Source organism: Lycorma delicatula, chromosome 12, assembly GCF_047948215.1.
Source record: "Lycorma delicatula isolate Av1 chromosome 12, ASM4794821v1, whole genome shotgun sequence".
NCBI lineage: Eukaryota > Metazoa > Arthropoda > Insecta > Hemiptera > Fulgoridae > Lycorma > Lycorma delicatula.
In genome coordinates this window covers 28,847,221-28,868,286 of record NC_134466.1, presented here as the reverse complement: position 1 = coordinate 28,868,286, position 21,066 = coordinate 28,847,221, and the positions used below count along the sequence as shown (strand labels likewise).

General features: G+C 34.3%; 1 protein-coding gene across 1 annotated transcript in view; it reads left to right on the top strand.

The window, feature by feature from the left end:
- The first annotated feature begins 1,252 nt into the window (after positions 1-1,252).
- SCOT (Succinyl-CoA:3-ketoacid CoA transferase) overlaps positions 1,253-21,066 on the top strand; it is a 37,773-nt gene continuing 17,959 nt past the window's right edge. Inside the window, exons 1-4 of the mRNA XM_075379797.1 lie at positions 1,253-1,402; positions 8,695-8,815; positions 15,866-15,939; positions 19,778-19,930. Of these exons, the coding sequence (XP_075235912.1) occupies positions 1,328-1,402; positions 8,695-8,815; positions 15,866-15,939; positions 19,778-19,930 (423 nt within the window). The 5' untranslated portion in view covers positions 1,253-1,327. The remainder of the gene's footprint in view (positions 1,403-8,694; positions 8,816-15,865; positions 15,940-19,777; positions 19,931-21,066) is intronic.

Below are 21,066 nucleotides of genomic sequence, written 5' to 3'. Positions count from 1 at the left end.
TAATCCAGTATGCTTCTTTTTTTAATTTCTCATAATGTTGTACTCATCTGATACTTTTTCATTTCTGACATCACCCTTCCATCTTATCCTCTTCAGGCATTGCAATTTGAATTTTAGGAGTGCTTATCAGATAGACACTTTAGTCATCAGGCATATATTGTACATTTAAGAAATGAAGTACCTTTCTTAATCTGTAGACAGCCCTCTTACCAGATCAGCCTAAAAATGAAATGACTATGTTTGCTAAAGGGTTTGGTCTATACAGAGGACAAAAATTAGAAGGAAGAGGTCTAGGATAATGAAAAAGTGTAGTTAGTGGGGATGGACTGAAATGTCTATGAAGGAACCACAGTATGAAACGTGTAATCCCATCAAGAAGGAAGTTCAAGGCATCTTCCAGGCAGCAAGTACCTGCATCAGGAGATTTTTATTTACATGGGTTTACTAATCAACAGTTTTACATTTCCATAAAAATAAATAACTGAATTTCTATTCACAGTAGCTTTTAGAGGTTTCATTCCAATCTAACAGCCATAGCTAAAAGTAATTGGTATAAAATGTGAAATTGTGATTGTTTCTACAAAGTGAAGAAAGATTATATAAAATCACTGAGCATACTTTTTGTAGAAAATACGGAACGAGATCTCCTTGTCTAATAAAATACATGAATATTATTAATCTAGACAACTCTTTTTAACTAATATAAAAACAAAATTTATTTCTTACAAAATTTAGCAATTTAATTTCTTTCCTATCTTATTAATGTTGAAATGTAAAGTGAATCTTGGAGTGAAAACAGCTGGTGGCTCTTTTCTTTCATGTTCATCCCTGATGTAAGCTTGTAAGTACAAAGTAATAATAAGAAATTAAAAAAAGAAGGTATTCAGAACTTAACAAAATTTGTACACATAGTCATATTACTCAGATCATTTCCAAATAATTTAACTATTTTATTTTTCTTTGATTGAAATTTAATGAATTTAATTTAACTGAATTTTGTATTATTCGTAGATGACTTTACCATATTAGGTTTTAACTTTAAGTTGCAAAGTTGTGGATAATTATCACTCATCTTTTAAATACTAAGACATAAACTACCAAAAGATCTTTTGCTTAACAGTACTGGAATATTTTATTTTTTTTCATGTTATGGTATTAAATATAGTTTTAAGCAATTTATGTGTATCTTTTGAACACTGAGAAGTGACATTTATTCATAGTTCAGACTGTTCAACGAACTACTCAAAAAAGAGTGCCCTAGGGCTTATGAGTGGTTTGGATCGTCATTCGTATTATGATATTTTTCATGAGACATTAAACTGTACAGATGAATTTTACCATTTTATTACCTACACGCATTTTGTTCAACACTAATGCGAGCAGGACTGTATTTACTGAAAAAGTAAGTTGTTAAATTGGTTATTTAAAAGTTTTATTATATATGTATTGAATTTTTTTTACGGTATCTGTAGCTGTTTTTTATTTTTGTTTAGTTTTGGGTGTTAAAATGTATTTTAAAACTTTATCATTATTTAATACGCTAGTATATTTAATTTTTTTACTAGTAAGAGAAAAGGAAATTGTCGCGTTTCGGCTAGTTTTTAGGTTAGTTTGATTTTTCAGATAACCGAAGAGAAATTATAGTATAATTTCAAACCTAGATCAGTTCTAATCTTTTAACTTAAAACAATTTTTAATTTCAAACATTTTTTGCTAGTTTAACCGTATTAAAATAATTATCTTTATTGCTTTCTAACTGTGGAAATTAAAAAGAAAAATGGGATTACCACATCTTTATTTTGCATTTTCTTTCTACATTTAAGCTCATTACAGCTGCCTAATATAATACTTGTACAAGTTTGAAGGCAACCTAATCTCTAATTATTTCAGTGTTTACAGTTATTAAATTGCATCGATTTCATTCCAGTTCACAAATATCTTATCAAAATGCATTTTTCTTTCTTTAGATTACATCCAACTGTAGTCTGTACACTAAACTTTTCTTCTCTTGTACCAATAGTCTTAATAAATTCAGATAAATGTTCATCATACATTTAAATAAATAGTACATCAAACATGAGATTGTGTTGCCTTTTTATCATTGCTAATGATAAAATGATTTTTTAATCATTTTGAGTATTTTAATTATAGTACACCATTTATATTCATATACTTAAGTAAATAATTATGAATTGAATGTTTAAATTATACACTTAAGAATAAATTAAATAATTCACAGTGGTTGTACTGAGAAATTTATTTCTGGTACATTTTATCTATATGACATTTTATGACTGTTTGATTTTATAACCAAACAAAATAATTCCAAAATCAGTTTTGCTGGAAATGCAATTCATCTGATTAAATTGTAAAAGCATAAATACTGAACCACTATTTATCACACAATAATTATTGCTTCACAACCCAATGATGAGCTTTATGCTGCCTCTTGTTGATACCTACCAAATGTGATTACAATAATTGGTCTGTACATTTTTGAGTCATCAGTTATTTGATTGCTTTAATGTTGTTTCGCATTCCTTTTTTTCCTGCTAATCCTTTAACTTCAAAATATTTACTACATCATACAGCCTCAGATATCTACTTTAATAATTCAATAATTATTTTTCTTTTTTGTTATTACCCTGTACATCCCTAAAGGATGTAGAATTACTACCAAATTAACTAAAAAATTAATTCCGTCTCACTACTATAAAATTTTTATGGCTTATAAGTATTTTCAAGATCATCTTTCTAATTCTTAGATGTATACTTACTAATTGACTTTTTGCATTAAAGTCTCCTTCTTTGTGCATATTTGCCATATTGATCTCTACCTTATTTTGTTCATCCTTTGTAATTTTGCTACCCAAATAAGAAAAAATTGAAATTTCTGTTAATATGGTCTTATATCTTAATGTCTAATTCTTCATCATCCTCCTTTCTGTTGAATTACATATTTTTGTTGTAGTTTCTTTTATATTCTAATTAAATTTATCTCTTCATAATAAATCCATGCAATAACAAATCCATAAATCATAATAAATCCAAAAAATCATAATAAATCCATGCAATAACAAATCCATAAATCATAATAAATCCAAAAAAATTGTAATAAATCCTTGAAAAACAAGAGATGAGTCAGAAGAACTGACTCATCTTTTGTTTTTCATAAATAGAACAGTATTTACCATGACTATCTAATAAATTTTTGGTAAGTCAACAAACTTAAAAGTGTAAACAATAATGTTATTACAAATTTTATTAATTATAATGGAAATTATGTTTACAATGGTTAAGAAGTGGCTAATAAAATTACTCTTAATAAAATATTCAATGTTGTATCAATGTGAAATAATTTGCCTGCTCTACCAATACTGGTGCAACAAGCCTTTGCTGTTAACTCTTGCTACGCTGTGTGAATAATAATAATATGTGATGCACCAAAATCTTAGTCTGAATAGTAGCTGGGATGTTTTTCATTCCATTGAAAATACAGGGGATATATGTTGAAATATTTGTGTCCTTTTGAAATATCTCCTCCAGAGGGGTTAAATCAAGGAATAAAATTGACACTTAGGTCATTCCATTATAAAAATTTGATGAAGTTGTGCTACTGATTTATGACTGTTGCATTATCAATGTAAAAGTAACATCTTGACCCCCATAGGGGAAGACCACCTGCCTTGTGATGATCCCAGTTACCACACCAACCCCTTTGTTCCCAGCCCTGAGGTTTACCAGAGGTTGTCTTTTCGACCCTCTAAACTTGATAACAGCACAGTCATCAGTTTGGCCTGTGTCAGTATACCATCGATGCAAATGCCTCTATAGTCATTTCCATCAGTGTATTTATGCAACCTGCTATATCACCTTCGTATGGCCTTTTCCAACTACGACCACCCACCATAACTTACAACCATCAACTAACAAATTAACTGATTCACTAAAGCATGATCCCCGAACCTTCCTCTAATACCGAAGGTTTCACATAAAACCTCTTTCTATATCTGACTTCAATTAGACTATTCTCTCAGATCATTACTTGATTGTGGTCAACTCAGTTTCATTGCATGTTATTAAAAATTTATTTAAGAAGAAGGACTTTAAAATTTAAACATCTTTCGATCAGTTCACACAGCTCCTTTTGGATGCACTCAGCTCTGGATGCTCACACAGCTCCTGACAATTCGCATGGCTCCAATGCACAATGCTTAAAATTCAAGAAACAGATTCACAAATTTAATTAGTCTCTAATGAAAATATACCCTATTTCTCTCTGCTCTCGTTCACTGTTGGTAACGAGAACAATGCCTACAACTTCTCACAACACAGCTCCATCACAGAGTTCTTCATACATCCATTCTCATCCTAACAGTGAACGTCTAAGCTAACCGGGTCTTGGTGCCAAAACATTTATCTTTGCAAAGTAAGTATCCAGGTGGGGCCCTAGCCACCCAGGTTACTATTTTATCTGTACATCTATAACAGCATCAGACCCCCCTCAGTCTTTCTCCACAGGGCTAAGAATCTAATCAGCCAGCAACTGTGTTACACTCCCTTTCGATTTTCCAATTAGTTTGCAAATCAAAACCAGAATTGATTCTCGCAAGTTCTATAGTTATTTTGGTATGTTCAGTTTCATACCTGGGGCAGACATGTAAGACATGGCGCACATTATCAATGGCTCTACACTCTGGACACAAGCCTGAATTAATCAACCAAATCTGGCCAACCTGTCTTGAAAAGCACCATGTGCAGAAAGAAACTGTGTAATATGACAATTGGGTGAAATCCACCTAACTACCTGCATACTTCTCACATCAGGAAAATTCCATGCGTGTAATGGCCATTGGATGATTCGTCCACCTTACCTGCCATAAATGGAAACTTTGCTCATCTATTTCTTTTATGCGCATCATAACGTAATTGGCACTCAGGCACAAGGACTTAAGAAATAACAAGGAGCAACTCAAGATGTTCCTATTGGTCAATACAATCACAGATAACAATAGGAGATGCTGGGCTCTCAACAAAATATTCCTATAAAATTTGTACCTTATTAGATGACCCAGACACATGCACCATACAGAATTTTAGCTTTGTATACACCCTTATAAACACTCATGGTTCTGAAATTAAATCTGCAATCGGGTTGAAATGTTCTCCAAGCAGAACAAGCCTTTTTGGCAGCATATTGAAAGTGCTTCTTGAATTGAAGATTCTCATCAAAGATAACACCTAGTTACTTCTGCAGTGGGACATACCAAATTCGATGACCTGCCATTGATACACAAGGTCGTCATGTAACAGCTAGTCTGCCCTTAAGGAACATTATTGTTGTTTTCTCTGAGCTAAACAATATCTTATGTTGCAATCTCCACAACTGGGATATCTTGCAGACCTGGGCTGTTCTGAATTTGATCTCATTCCTCGAATCTCCTTTTACCAGCAAAAGCCCATCATCTGCATACACAATTGTGCGGCATCCACAGGGTTACCTCAACTACATCAAAGGCTTGAATTCAACAACCCAGAGTAAGGTTTCTAAAACGCTATGTTGCGTTCAACCTTTAGATAGTATTTTTCCTACTTCTGAGACGCCATCTCAATTGCTAAAATAACTATTTTAGCAATTGAGATTGCTTAACACATTCAACTCATTCTGCATATAATCACGCTTCTGCAGCTGAAACAGGGCAGAGAACCAACACAAATTATTAAAAGCCCCTGAAATGTCCAAAAAGATACCTAAAACATACTCAGGCTCACTAGAAGAAACAATGCTCATAACCTTAAGAATATCATCTTCGATTCCCTTGCCTGAGTGAAAACCATACTGACCATCCACCAACAATTTTTTAAAAATTGCAGGATAAGAAGCAACTTATAATTTACATCAGAACTTAGCATTATAGGATGATGAGTAACAGAAACTTGCCTCAAAAAGGTACAATCCAATGTTCTTGTACACAGAACTATGGGTATACTGTTATTTTCAGTATAAAAGTTTTGACAACCATTAAAACCTGGCAGTTCATCCTGTACCATATGTTGGATGTTGCTGAAAATTATTTTGAGTGACCTTTGTTCAACAATTTCACCTAACTTGATCTGAGAAATGTAAGCACCTTGAGAATTAATCTGTCCAAATGTAACCATACAGTGAATTAAAATAAGTCTCAACAGCCCTCAAATAACAACCACAGTTCTTACTATCGATCGAGTGCTTGCAATCCTTGCAAAGTAGGAGCCTCAGACCTTTTCAGGACACTATTCACGCTTGTGACCCTTGTCACCACAATGTGCACAGGGTGAAGCATATTCACAGAATTTAACCTTATGACCAAATCTACAATACTTAAAACATCTCTGAACATCAATGTACTCCTTGACTCTACCAGAAGAGAAATCCACAATCTACCCTCAACATCAAACTTGTTAATTAGAGTAAGCCCAACTTTGAATTTACCTTGATACCTTTGGGCATCGTGTCTTAACAGTTTTGAACTAAAACCTGCACTCAGACTTGAATATCACCACATCCAAGTTGCTGATTTGCTCCCATATGAGAGACACAACCTCCCCTCACCTCCTCAGATAGGCAACAATCTATATTATAGACAATGACTTGAGGCCTCCTTTTACATTTCTTATTCACCTTGACTTCCAACTTTTTACTAATGAAAAATTATGAAATGACTCTATCTCTTTGTCATCTGTTACGACAACCAGATCTTTCCTAGTATCCTTTATGTTACTAATTTTCAAATTTAACCTCTCTGTGAAGGGCAGTCTGAAATCCCTTTCTAATTTCTTTAATTGTTTTTATGGAGCCCTCCCTGTTTAGAAGATGACTTTCCAGCTGCTTGTGAGCTAAGCTGGGCCTCCTGCTTGCCTTTAAACACCTCAGTGTAGCATTTCCACACCACCCTAATGGGGACACGTGCTGGTACTGGAACGAAAACTGCCTCTTTAACTATAACCTCCTTGACTTAAGTTGGCTTAGAGGCAGGCATTCCAAATCCATTCACCAAAGCAGAGAACATTACCTTAAAACTCATTAAACCTCAGGATTACTTGTCTATAAACTGTTGCAGAAGCACTTCAAGAAACCCCAACCACTGCTCACATTTTTTCTCAAATTGTGCAACTAGAGGAACAGAACTACCAGCCCTACGCCCAGCCTTAATGAAATCACTAATCAGACTACTTTTTGTTACCCGGGTGGATGTACCTGCCCGACTAGCTTGACTTTTGTCATTGAAGAAGACAAAAACATCCTTCACTCTCCTCTAAAGAAATGTCTCTCTGCCTCGAAAAAGACATTTCCATCGGTCTTAAAACCCATCAACTAATAAAAGATACTTTTCAAACTCACCTAAACTGAATCAAAAACTGTTAAACCAATAAAAATTTACAAATTGAGCTATAACAAAACATTAATCTAATCTTACTGTCAAAAATTGTTTGTAACATTGCAATTTTGACCTTTCATACTAAAGCAACCAAAATTACCCATCAACCCATGAACATACCAAATAACAACCAGGTACAATTGCTTGTGCCTACTCTGGCGGAAAGCACCCAAATGAGCCCTTTGTCACCCAGGTTACTATTCAACATAAAGTTGCAAGGCCTCAATGGTAATTGAGGTCTTGGAGCTTCACAACAACAGGTGAAAATCAGAGAGCTGTTTTGAACAAAGATGCAATCCAGATGTCTTCTACATAGAATAGCAGACATACTAGCAGGAAACAAACACAGAAACTTCTGCCAGCCACTTAAACCTGGCAGATCACCTGTCACAACATAAAAATGCTGCAAAAGAACCACATCCAGATTCCTTCGAGCTGCAATCTCGCCTAATTCAATCTGCATGCTGTAAGCATCTTGAGCGTTCAATTGCCCAAAATTAACCATTCATCGAATTGAAGTATGTCTCAATAGCTCCTAAGTAAGACCTACAATCCTTACTGTCCACAGAGTGCTTATGCTCTTTGTGCCACCTCTTACAATTGACACAAATTGATCCTTCTTTTTTCTTGAGACATTCCTGATGTTTGTGCCCTTCCTCTCCACAATGAGCACACAGCAACAGAAACTGGCAGAACTTTACCCTGTGCCCATAAAGACAATACTTACGTTGGACATCTATATATTCCTACACCCTACAAGATGAAAAATCCACAAACAACCTGCCTTCAGAAACAAACTTCTGTAGAAGGCCAGGTCCCTTCTCCAACACTGTTGTAATGCTCTGTCTCATGTTTACCTATCTTAAACAGGAACCCTGAAAAGTCGGCTTTGCCCATAGCGGTATTTTTCTCCCTGACCAGATTCATGAAGTCATCATCAGAGAGATGATGATTCATGTCATAGACATAACTCTTGGTCATCATTAATGTTTAGGATAAACCCTTACCTCTACTTTTTTAACCTTTAAAGACTAAGACTAAGAGTAACCCTTATTTCCTCAGAGGTAATACTCCTGATCCGTTAACCCAGGTTTCACCATAACATACCAGTGCAATCACATATTAGTAGAAGGTGACCTTCAGTCACCTTCTACTAATGCTCAATTGAGCCAGTCTGTTTTTAAATGAATTCTGTGTAATTTAGAAAACATTTCTATAAATTGTATAAAGATTTTTTCATGTAATTTTTTTGTGCAATGCAGAATTTTTATTTCAGATATGTAAACGGAGATTTTGTTCTGAGTTGTTGAGATGCTCAACAAGAAGTAAGAAAATTGTAATTAGTTCTGATATTGCAATATCTGATATAAAAGATGGTGCAACACTTCTTGTTGGAGGTATGATTTAATTAATGTAAATAATATTGATCATTGGTTTATGTAATTTACTTAAGATTTAAAGTCTTTTTTTATATAAAGAAAACTATTTGTACAATATGATTCCTTTTGCCGAAAAATAATTTTATTAGCAATAATTAACTGTGATCTGACTGGTTTGTGTTGTTATAAAATGTGTTTGTATAAATAGTAATGTAATATTTATGTTAGTAATGTACTAACATAAATACTATTAACATATGTACTATATAGTACATATGTTACTAGTACATATGTACTATTAACAAATGTACTATTAACATATGTATGTTATAATAGTAATGTACTATTTATGTTAGAGAATGGAGTTATCAGCTAATTTATTTGAGCTTTATTTTTTTTTTTGTCTTCAGTCATTTGACTGGTTTGATGCAGCTCTCCAAGATTCCCTATCTAGTGCTAGTCGTTTCATTTCAGTATACCCTCTACATCCTACATCCCCAACAATTTGTTTTACATACTCCAAACGTGGCCTGCCTACACAATTTTTCCCTTCTACCTGTCCTTCCAATATTAAAGCGACTATTCCAGGATGCCTTAGTATGTGGCCTATAAGTCTATCTCTTCTTTTAACTATATTTTTCCAAATGCCTCTTTTTTCATCTATTTGCCGCAATACCTCTTCATTTGCCACTTTATCCACCCATCTGATTTTTAACATTCTCCTATAGCACCGCATTTCAAAAGCTTCTAATCTTTTCTTCTCAGATACTCCGATTGTCCAAGTTTCACTTCCATATAAAGCGACACTCCAAACATACACTTTCAAAAATCTTTTCCTGAGATTTAAATTAATTTTTGATGTAAACAAAACAAATTATATTTCTTACTGAAGGCTCGTTTAGCTTGTGCTATTCGGCATTTTATATCGCTCCTGCTTCGTCCATCTTTAGTAATTTTACTTCCCAAATAACAAAATTCTTCTACCTCCATAATCTTTTCTCCTCCTATTTTCACATTCAGTGGTCCATCTTTGTTATTTCTACTACATTTCATTACTTTTGTTTTGTTCTTGTTTATTTTCATGCGATAGTTCTTGCGTAGGACTTCATCTATGCCATTCGTTGTTTCTTCTAAATCCTTTTTACTCTCGGCTAGAATTACTATATCATCAGCAAATCGTAGCATCTTTATCTTTTCACCTTGTACTGTTACTCCGAATCTAAATTGTTCTTTAACATCATTAACTGCTAGTTCCATGTAAAGATTAAAAAGTAACGGAGATAGGGAACATCCTTGTCGGACTCCCTTTCTTATTAGGGCTTCTTTCTTATGTTCTTCAATTGTTATTGTTGCTGTTTGGTTCCTGTACATGTTAGCAATTATTCTTCTATCTCTGTATTTGAACCCTAATTTTTTTAAAATGCTGAACATTTTATTCCAATCTACGTTATCGAAAGCCTTTTCTAGGTCTATAAATGCCAAGTATGTTGGTTTGTTTTTCTTTAATCTTCCTTCTACTATTAATCTGAGGCCTAAAATTGCTTCCCTTGTCCCTATACTTTTCCTGAAACCAAATTGGTCTTCTCCTAACACTTCTTCCACTCTCCTCTCAATTCTTCTGTATAAAATTCTAGTTAAGATTTTTGAAGCATGACTAGTTAAGCTAATTGTTCTATATTCTTCACATTTATCTGCCCCTGCTTTCTTTGGTATCATAACTATAACACTTTTTTTGAAGTCTGACGGAAATTCCTCTTTTTCATAAATATTACACACCAGTTTGTATAATCTATCAATCGCTTCCTCACCTGCACTGCGCAGTAATTCTACAGGTATTCCGTCTATTCCAGGAGCCTTTCTGCCATTTAAATCTTTTAATGCTCTCTTAAATTCAGATCTCAGTATTGTTTCTCCCATTTCATCCTCCTCAACTTCCTCTTCTTCCTCTATAACACCATTTTCTAATTCATTTCCTCCGTATAACTCTTCAATATATTCCACCCATCTATCGACTTTACCTTTCGTATTATATATTGGTGTACCATCTTTGTTTAACACATTATTAGATTTTAATTTATGTACCCCAAAATTTTCCTTAACTTTCCTGTATGCTCCGTCTATTTTACCAATGTTCATTTCTCTTTCCACTTCTGAACACTTTTCTTTAATCCACTCTTCTTTCGCCAGTTTGCACTTCCTATTTATAGCATTTCTTAATTGCCGATAGTTCCTTTTACTTTCTTCATCATTAGCATTCTTATATTTTCTACGTTCATCCATCAGCTGCAATATATCGTCTGAAACCCAAGGTTTTCTACCAGTTCTCTTTATTCCGCCTAAGTTTGCTTCTGCTGATTTAAGAATTTCCTTTTTAACATTCTCCCATTCTTCTTCTACATTTTCTACCTTATCTTTTTTACTCAGACCTCTTGCGATGTCCTCCTCAAAAATCTTCTTTACCTCCTCTTCCTCAAGCTTCTCTAAATTCCACCGATTCATCTGACAACTTTTCTTCAGGTTTTTAAACCCCAATCTACTTTTCATTATCACCAAATTATGGTCGCTATCAATGTCTGCTCCAGGGTAAGTTTTGCAGTCAACAAGTTGATTTCTAAATCTTTGCTTAACCATGATATAATCTATCTGATACCTTGCAGTATCGCCTGGCTTTTTCCAAGTGTATATTCTTCTATTATGATTTTTAAATTGGGTGTTGGCAATTACTAAATTATACTTCGTGCAAAACTCTATAAGTCGGTCCCCTCTTTCATTCCTTTTGTCCAGCCCGTATTCACCCACTATATTTCCTTCCTTGCCTTTTCCAATGCTTGCAGTCCAATCTCCAATTATTATTAAATTTTCATCTCCTTTTACGTGTTTAATTGCTTCATCAATCTGTTCGTATACACACTCTACCTCATCATCATCATGGGCGCTTGTAGGCATATAAACGTTAACAAATTGTCGGTTTAGGTTTTGATTTTATCCTTATTACAATGATTCTATCGCTATGCGTTTTGAAATACTCCACTCTCCTCCCTATCTTCTTGTTCATCACGAAACCTACTCCTGCCTGCCCATTATTTGACGCTGAGTTAATTACTCTAAAATCACCTGACCAAAAGTCGCCTTCCTCTTCCCACCGAACCTCACTAATTCCTACTATATCCACATTCACCCTATCCATTTCCCTTTTTAAATTTTCTAGCCTACCAACCTTTTTTAAGCTTCTAACATTCCACGCTCCGACTCGTAGAATGTTATTTTTTAATTTTCTGGTGACCCTTTCCTTAGTAGTCCCCACCCGGAGATCCGAACGGGGGACTATTTTACCTCCGGAATATTTTACCAAGGAAGGCGCCTCCATTATTGCTATGTGAAAATGCAGAGAGCCACATTTTCTTGGAAAAAAAGCAGCTGTAGTTTTCCATTGCTTTCAGCTGCGCAGTACTCAGAGGACTGAGTGATGTTGATACGGCCGTTTAAGTCATTGTGACTCACGCCCCTAACAACTACTGAAAGAGCTGCTGCCCTCTTTCAGCAATCATTCCTTAGTCTGGCTCTCAACAGATACCTCTCCGATATGGTTGCACCTTCGGTCCAGCTACTCTGTATCCCTGAGCACTCAAGCCCCCTCACCAACGGCAAGGTCTCATGATTCATAGAGGAGGTTGAGCTTTATAAGATGTGTAAAATGAAAAATAGTTGTATCATTTATATGCAATGTTATAACACTAACTAAACAAAAGTGCGAACGTGGTGATGAAATTGTGTTGAGTGTATGTGATGACCTTGTAGATTGTCGCCGAATGGCTTCAACAGCACGTGTCACTTAATAACCTTGTAGTACCCCTGAGAAGGGCTGTTGTCATCGTCGATTGGCTTCAATGGCTCATTGTAATTAATAACCTTGTGGTAGCAATGAAAAGGGCTGTTTTTGTTGTCTTGGCTTTGACGGCTCGTTTTAATTAATAACCTTGTGGTAGCCCTGAAAAGGGTCATTTTTGTCATTAGCTCTGAGAAGAGCTATTGGGTCCGGAAGGTGGTCTCTTGTGAAGTTGACTTGCCTGTAGTCGGTGTTGCGGCTTGTCCATTGAAATCAGACTGGGCTTCCCCTAAGCAGCATCTCAACCCCATAGGGGGAAGACATCCACCTTGTGACGTTACCGGTCGCCACTCCACCCCCTCCTGAGGGGCTTTACTGGAGTTTGTCTGTAAACCCTCTAACTGATAACATCTAACAGTCATCAGTCAGACCTCGGTCGGGATGCCACCGATGTAATTGCCTCAGCAGACATTTGCATAAAAAAAAAAAAATCAGTAAAATACATATCAAATTTTGCCTTCACATAGGCCTCAAATAGACATCTTCACATCCAACCTAACATGATTCCCTCAACTAACTGACTGAAACCGCAGAAGTGCGAACCCGCGCCTAGTCCAGATTTGACAGCATTGCTCGTGACTGTGAATGTCTCAGAAAACGAAAGAGTTTAATGTTAAATCAGTGCTACACTCATATCAATCAAAATCATGTCTTACGCAACATAGAAATTCAGACCTGGACCCAAATAAGTCGACCAGTTTAGGTCACCTAACAAGGGGAACTCAACCTCATTCTGGTCCGCGCAGAAGCCGGGAATAAACCCCGCACCACCACTTGGTTCCAATATGGTGTCTTGCATGGCATTACCAAGTCACAATCAGGACCGCCACCGGCGGAGGGAAACCACGCCCCTGTTCGCACCGGTTAACATATCCCGGTGGCGCGCCCACGCCCACCGGCGGGAGCCCCAAATCGAATCACGAACGATACCAATATAACCCTAAGCAGCAGTTGAGTCTCCACTACAGTATGGCCTACTGCTCCGGCGGGGATGTTGGCATTTGCTAGGAGGTTCCACGTTGAGGCGGCGAGAGAACTTCTTTTGTCTCCTACCATCTTTTTTTTCTTGGGATATACCAGTATTTGTTTCAGTTCCGCCTGGCAGCTGATGAGCTGTGCGTCTGTGGGGAGGTCCAGTCGAATGAACACATGATGTTTGACTGCCCAGCTCTTGGGGGGGCCAGAACTCACACCACCCTGGAACTTAGAGGTCAAGGGGAAAATTGACCACCCACAAGCGGTGAGTCAATGTGGCGAGAGCCACAGAGTCAGACTGTGTGGGCGAGAGCCACAGAGTCAGACTGTGTGGAAGTTCCTTGATGCGGTTGCTTTGTTCAATCGACATCAGTAGTTTTATTCTGCTCACTCGTTTAGGTTAGCTCTAGAAGCTACTTAGGACACTAGTTGCTAAACTGTTTTGATGCTCATTAGCCGTTTATGGCACAGGCATTCAGTCTTATGCTTTAGGGTGACTGAATCGGGTGGTGGCGGGAGAAATGCCAAGCAAACCAATTCTTCTTGTTTGGTGGTCGATGATGAATTGAAAATTCACTCTCGTGCATGCTCTTTTATTGGAGCCTGAGATTGGTAGGGCTATAGCGCAGCTATGGTGGGAGAACTGCACAGTCATCTGCGAGGTGGGAATTACACTTGTACCAGCATGTACGTATGCTGTGCTCCCGCTGATATCTGAGCTGCTACCATTGTCGTCCGCTGATATTAAGTTAGGCATAAATGTGGTAACAAGATGTAGGTGTTGTAAAAGAGTGTGTTGCGTAAATGTGCAGTTCTGTACTAATACATATTGGACTAATGTTGTTTTGTTTTCATTTTAATGAACAGCTTTGAGGCATAGAATTGTTCTTTGTTTTTCATTTTTATGCAAAATATTCCATTATTATCATATTGCTTAGAGTTATAAAATTGTTCTTAAAATAAAGTGTAATGTGTAATGTGTGTGTGCGCGCGCATATATAAGCACATATGTGTTTGTTTATATATACATAGAGCTACATACATCCTTACATTTATGAGGGACACCTGCTATGTCGTTAGTGTGTCTAAAACATCTAATTGCAGAAAAATGAACACTAATGACATTCATTATTGTCTAAAAGCCTCTATGGTGATTATACTGCTCACTGAAGTACTGTGACTTGGCACAATAATTCTTGGTCATCAAAAACTGGTAAAGTGAATATTGAGGATGAACCTTGGAGTGATGAATTCTTTGATGAATTGAATTCATTCATTCAAGCATGGCCATATCGAAATAAGCATATATAAGTATATCAATACTTATAAACTAAATAAGCATATTGAAAGAAAAAGTAGGATGCATTATTGTACAATTAGGCTATTATACAATCTGTTCTTGGTGGGTGCTCTCAGAAAAGAACAAACAACAAAAATAACGTTGCAAATAGTCTCTGAAACATTGTTGTGATGAGGGAGATGATACTTCCTTTTCAATATTGTGACAGGAGACAAAACTTGGGTGCATCATTACGACTCGGAAAGAAAACTGCAGAGCATGGAATGCTGGAACTGGTCTGCCACAATAAAAAACATTCAAAACACATTCCTCAGCAAAAAAATTCTCTTGACAGTGTTCTGGCTTTCCAGAAGTCGGGTTGATTATAAATTCTGTTTGATACATAGAAATGTTAAAGCACCTTAGGGAATAAGTATATAGTGTTCAACCATATATGGAACCAATAATTCTGCAGCATATTGCTTGACGGCACGCAGTGCATACAGCTGGTGAGTCTCTTATGAAATTGAAATTTGAACCTGTTTCACACCCTCTTTGTTCTCACTGGATTTGGCACTCTGCGATTTTTGCTTCTTTGTGGAATTAAAGAGGATGTTAGAGGTATTCATTTCACCATGGATGATGAACTGAAGGACGCAGTGAGGTCATATATCAAGAAAACATTCTTCATTGATGGAATGAGAAACTAGTTGACCATTGGGAGTGAAGCTGTAAATGTTGATTAAATAGAAAAATAAATATAAATTTTTGCTGCAAATAAAATGTGCTTTTATGCCATATTGGTTTCATTTTACTATCTCTTTTCGCTTGTGAGTTATGAGTGTCTGCATTAAATTTCAGCCAGTTCTGTTAGTTTCCTTTTATTTGTTACTTATAACATTTTTTGTTTCTGTGATTATTTTTGTAGGATATGGTCTTTGTGGTATACCAGAAAAGATAATTGCTTCTCTTGTAAAAAAGGGAGTTAAAGATCTGACAGTTGTAAGTAAACTTTCTTTTTTTATGAAGTTAGTATTAAGTTTTAAATCTTTTGCTTATTTTGTGATGTCAGTTAAAATGTAGTCTATAATATGTGTAAACTAACCCAAATGTTTTTGTTATGTGTAAACTAACCTGAATTTGGTAAACAGACCAAATGAATTTTCATTATACACATATAATTTAATCAAAAAATTTACTACATTCAACAACATTTCTATCTTTCAGTAAAAGATTTCTGTCTCTCTATTAAGCCTTTGCTGAATGTGACCTAGTTTTTCTAGCAAGTATGTAAATTTTATTTTTCCATTTTGTTTTCTGATAAGCTATTCATTTTCCATAATAAAGAATCTTTGACATTAGTGTTATCCATATTTTTTGTTATTGAGATGTGTCTAATTTATTTTTTTGCTACATTTTTGATCATGGTCTTCCTTAATTTACTTAAGGAAATTCAGACTAATTAAATACTTAAAAGAACCTTACATTACTTTAAGGTCCATTCTCTTTTTCTCTGGTGTACTTTTCTCTCTTTAGATCTCTACATACTTCTAATTTGTTAATTTAAAAGTCTACAATTCATAAATCAAGCTAGGCAAGATATAAGTATGTGTTCTCAATTCATTGCTGATGAAAATTCTTTCAGTAATCTTTCCTAAAAGCTTTTATACTTTCACTCATTTCTATTTTTATCATAATGGATTTATCAAAAGATACCTGCTGCCTCAAATATTTTCATTTATGTATTCTAGTATTTTGTGTAATATTACTGTTGCATAAAGTAGTGATTCACAAACTGTGCTGTGGCACCCCAGGGAGCCTCTTCACAGGGGCACTGCGAAATGTTGTAAAAGCTTCATAATTAATTGAATCAAAACATCTATAATTATTAATTTAATGTTAATAAAGTAAAAAATAATGAAGATTCAACAGTTTTAATTTTTTTTATCTCTTACTTACGAGTAGTCATACTTTTACTTAGGGTAGGACGCCATGGAAAAATTTTAATTGAAAAAGGGTGGCGTGACTCAGAAAAGTATGGGAACCACTGGCATAAAGTGTTATTATTATTATTATTATTATTATTCAGGGTGATTCATGAAGAATGTAACAAAAAAGTTTTAAACAAAACTTGTAAAGAATTTGATTCTGAATAAAAGGATACGAGTAAAGTTCACAGAAACTAATTACAAAATACAAAGTAAGAATTTCAAAGTCTATTAAAAACAAAACATGTCAAGTTTTTGACAAAACTTGCAGAAACAGTGTTTAATGCATTCATCATTATGCAGAAAATAAAAATGTGACATTATCTGTTAAACTAAAATACACAATGGCTGCTAGACTCAAATGATGGAGAGTGTCAAAGTTAACATAGCATAAACACAACGATGTGCACACACATGCGCGCACGCGCATGCCGGGGGGGGGGGGGAGGCAACTATTGGTAGCATCCCTGTTTACTGTTTTGCTTGGTTGTAATAAAATATTATTGCCTTTTTTTAAAACAGTATTTACCAATACTCCTTTCACAGTGTAAAATGTAGTATTTTCAATACTACTACCGCAGTTGATGTATTTTCAGTTAGAATTACTGTATTTAGAATTATGGTGTTTAATGGCTCAACCAAGGTCTAATTGTAGATTGAAAGGGAGTGGCTATAAAAATCCAGACTAAATATATTATAATGAACATCTGCAATGTTCAATTTGTTATGCTCAGAAATACAAGCTTGCGTTACTGATTTATGTGGTATCTCAGTTCATATGTTGTGAAAAATTGTAACTGAAAAAAATAAACTTTGCGAAAATCAAAGTTTCATACACAGGAAAATAAAAAAAGAAAACGAAGAAAGTTAGCATTGACGATTTTCAAAGATGTGTGTTAAGGAACATTGAACATAATTTTCTTATATCACATAAAAAATTACGAATGTTAAATAACTTGTTAGCAGTTTTAAAAACAGATCATAAAGATTTGGATTTCAAATTTATGTATCAAATGTTAAGAAAAATTTTATGGAATATAGGTTTTAAATAGAAAAAACTGCTGATAACAGAAAGTTGTTAGTTGAAAAACACAATATTCATTTAAAATGTGTAAGTTATTTACAAAATTTACAAAGGTACAGAAACACTGAGTAATTATTTTTTCTGACGAGTGCTACATTCATTCAACTTGCACAAAATGTTTTGGTTAGACTGATGACTGTACATGGTTATAAGAAACCTATATCGAAAGGACAGAGATTGCTAATGGTGCACACCAGAGGTGAAACTGGAGAAGTTCCTAATTTTCTTTTAGTATTCAAATTGGGTCAGAAACAAGGTGATTACCATGGTGACATGAATAGTAATAACTAAAAATGGCTGAAAACAAAATTGATTCCAAATCTTCCACCTTGATCAGTTTTAGTTTTTGACAATGCATCTTATTGTAATAAAAAATTACACATGTTTTGAACTCAAATTGTAGAAAGCAAGTGCTGTTAGAATGCTTGCAAACTAGAAATATTCCATGCTCATCACGGATGTTAAAAGTCCAACTTAATCGATTGGTGAAGTTAAATAAAGTGCACTACAAAGAATTCTATTTTGACAAAATATTGAAATATTATAATCATAGTGTTTTAAGACTGCCACCATATCGTCCTAAACTTGATCTGATTGAGCTGATTTGGGCATGATTAAAGAGTCAGATGGCTGAAGACAATGTTTTATCACAGCAAAATATTGGCAAAGCTAGGCAAATGGCAGAACAAAAATTTTCTGAATTAATGGCTGAAGACTGGAAACTATGTTGCGATCATGTTTTAAAATTTGAAAAATACTATTCAGAGACAGATGCAGTTGCAGATATGCAAACTGAAAATTTTTTCATAGTGACTATTGATAGCAATAGTAGTACCGATGAGTCTGAAATATCATATAGTGACGATAAGGATAGTTTGATTGATGATGGTATGGATGGCATTGAGCACTTGACCAACTAAAATAAAACATAGTTTATTAAAAAACAAAATAATATGGTATCATTTATTATCTATCCAGTCAATACTATTCTATTTTTCCTTTCTGAAAAATAAAATTGTGAATTTAAAAAACATTTTAAAAATAAAAAAAATATGCAAAAATAACATTTCAAAATACAAACAAAAATAAGAACAACAGTACACCTAGTTGTCATTCATCATGTATGTGTATTTAGTGCACCAGTGGAATACATATATGCATGTGAGCGCAGACATTTGTACGTATACACCACAGACCCAGTCATACTTCCACCCATCTAGCATTCCATGTCCATGCTGTGCAGTGGCCATGCTAAGTTAACTTTGCTCTACTCTACCTACAGTATGGGTTTCTATTTTTTAAATAAATGCGAATATTTTCGCTTGAAAGATAAATTGTGTATGTCAGCTTATTTATAGACAGCTGATACTCACCTCCAGCAAAGGATTCTTCTTGGCTTTGTGACATTTTTAGTTGCACTGTTCCTTAGGAGGGCTATCATACCTCTTGTATGGAGAATATATTTTAACTTACCTAACGTATGTTTTATATCAAAGTAAATGGGAGTGTTTCGCAATTGATTGCACGTGTGATGCAGATTAATATCTAATCAGAATTTGACTTTAAAATAGGACACTAACACTTTACAAATTTTTTGTTAATTCTTTATTTCAAACTGTACTTTATGTTTTTGGTGCAGTCTAGACTAGATGAATCTGCTCCATTAATTCCCATCAAACAATCAAAGAAAATAATATAAGAAAACAATCAAATTTCTGCAGAAGAAATTTGTATATAATTTTTGTGTGTTTATTGTTTATTTTCATAGGTGACTAATGATTGTACAGTTGATAATTTTGGAGTAGGTCTGTTACTAAAAGAGAAACGTATTAAAAGGATTATTGCATCATTTGTTGGCCAAACTACAGATTTAGAGAGAAAGTTTCTTGCTGGTGAAATTGAACTTGAAATAACTCCACAGGTAGTTATATTTATTATTTTTGTTTTAATTGGAAGAGAAAGTGTTTAGGCTCTAGAGAACTGCATGGGATGTCATTTAATTTAGTGATGACAATAAAAATAGCTAATAAAAAAAATATCAAATCCACAATCAAAGTTAAACCTTGAATGTGTTTTTTTTTAAAATATTTTTAGCAATTTTAATTTTTTTTATAAGACATATAAATAAATTATTTATATATATATATATATATATATATATAAAAGTACAAGTTACTTGTGTTGTTCTGGGGTGTTTGGGAAATGATCTATTTGTTTCTAGCCAAATGACATGAAAGTTCAAGCATTAAGATTTGCTTAGTATTTTGGCAGGCTTAGTATTTTGTTACTAAAATCTGTGGAATAGTAATTTTAATAGATACTAAAGTCTATAAATCATCAAAGCTATAAAAGAGCTAACTATTGATTTCTCAGGAATGGTCGACCTGAGACTGTATAAGACTACACTTCATTTATATTTATACATGTCATTCTCATTCATCCTCTGAAATAATACCTTACGGAGGTTTCCAAAGGCTAAACAGAAAAAAAGAGAAAAAAATGAGATATTGATTCCCAGTTCCTTATATAATGACCTGCAAAATTTGGAGATATAAAATGATGTCTTCTGTATTTTGCAGAAGTTTTGTGAAGATTTCAAGTTATCTTTTATTACAATTTAATTTTTCGGAGGATGTTTCTACATTGTAAATAATAAGACTATACTCCATATCAAGTGTTACTGCTGATAACAGTAACTTTGAATAACAATTAACACTCATAACATTAAAAAAACCTTTGCATACATTGTGTACCTCTACCAAGCCACATATATGCCAAGTATTACTGCAGTTGGTAATTACTTAAAATTAAAATGATCTATGCAGAAGTATAATTTCTAACTCTAATTCTTACTTATCAACAAAATGTTCAACATGTTTAAAACTTGTTGCGGAAAAACCTGTTTTGGCATTTTACAATCAGGTTAAAAATAAGATTTCATTGAGGAATGATTTCATTACTGGTGTGAAGTTTTTATGTCTTATGGGAATTGACAATAAGGCAAGAAGTTATTGTAAGCAAGAGATTGTTTAAATACTAAAAATTAACTTTATTTTA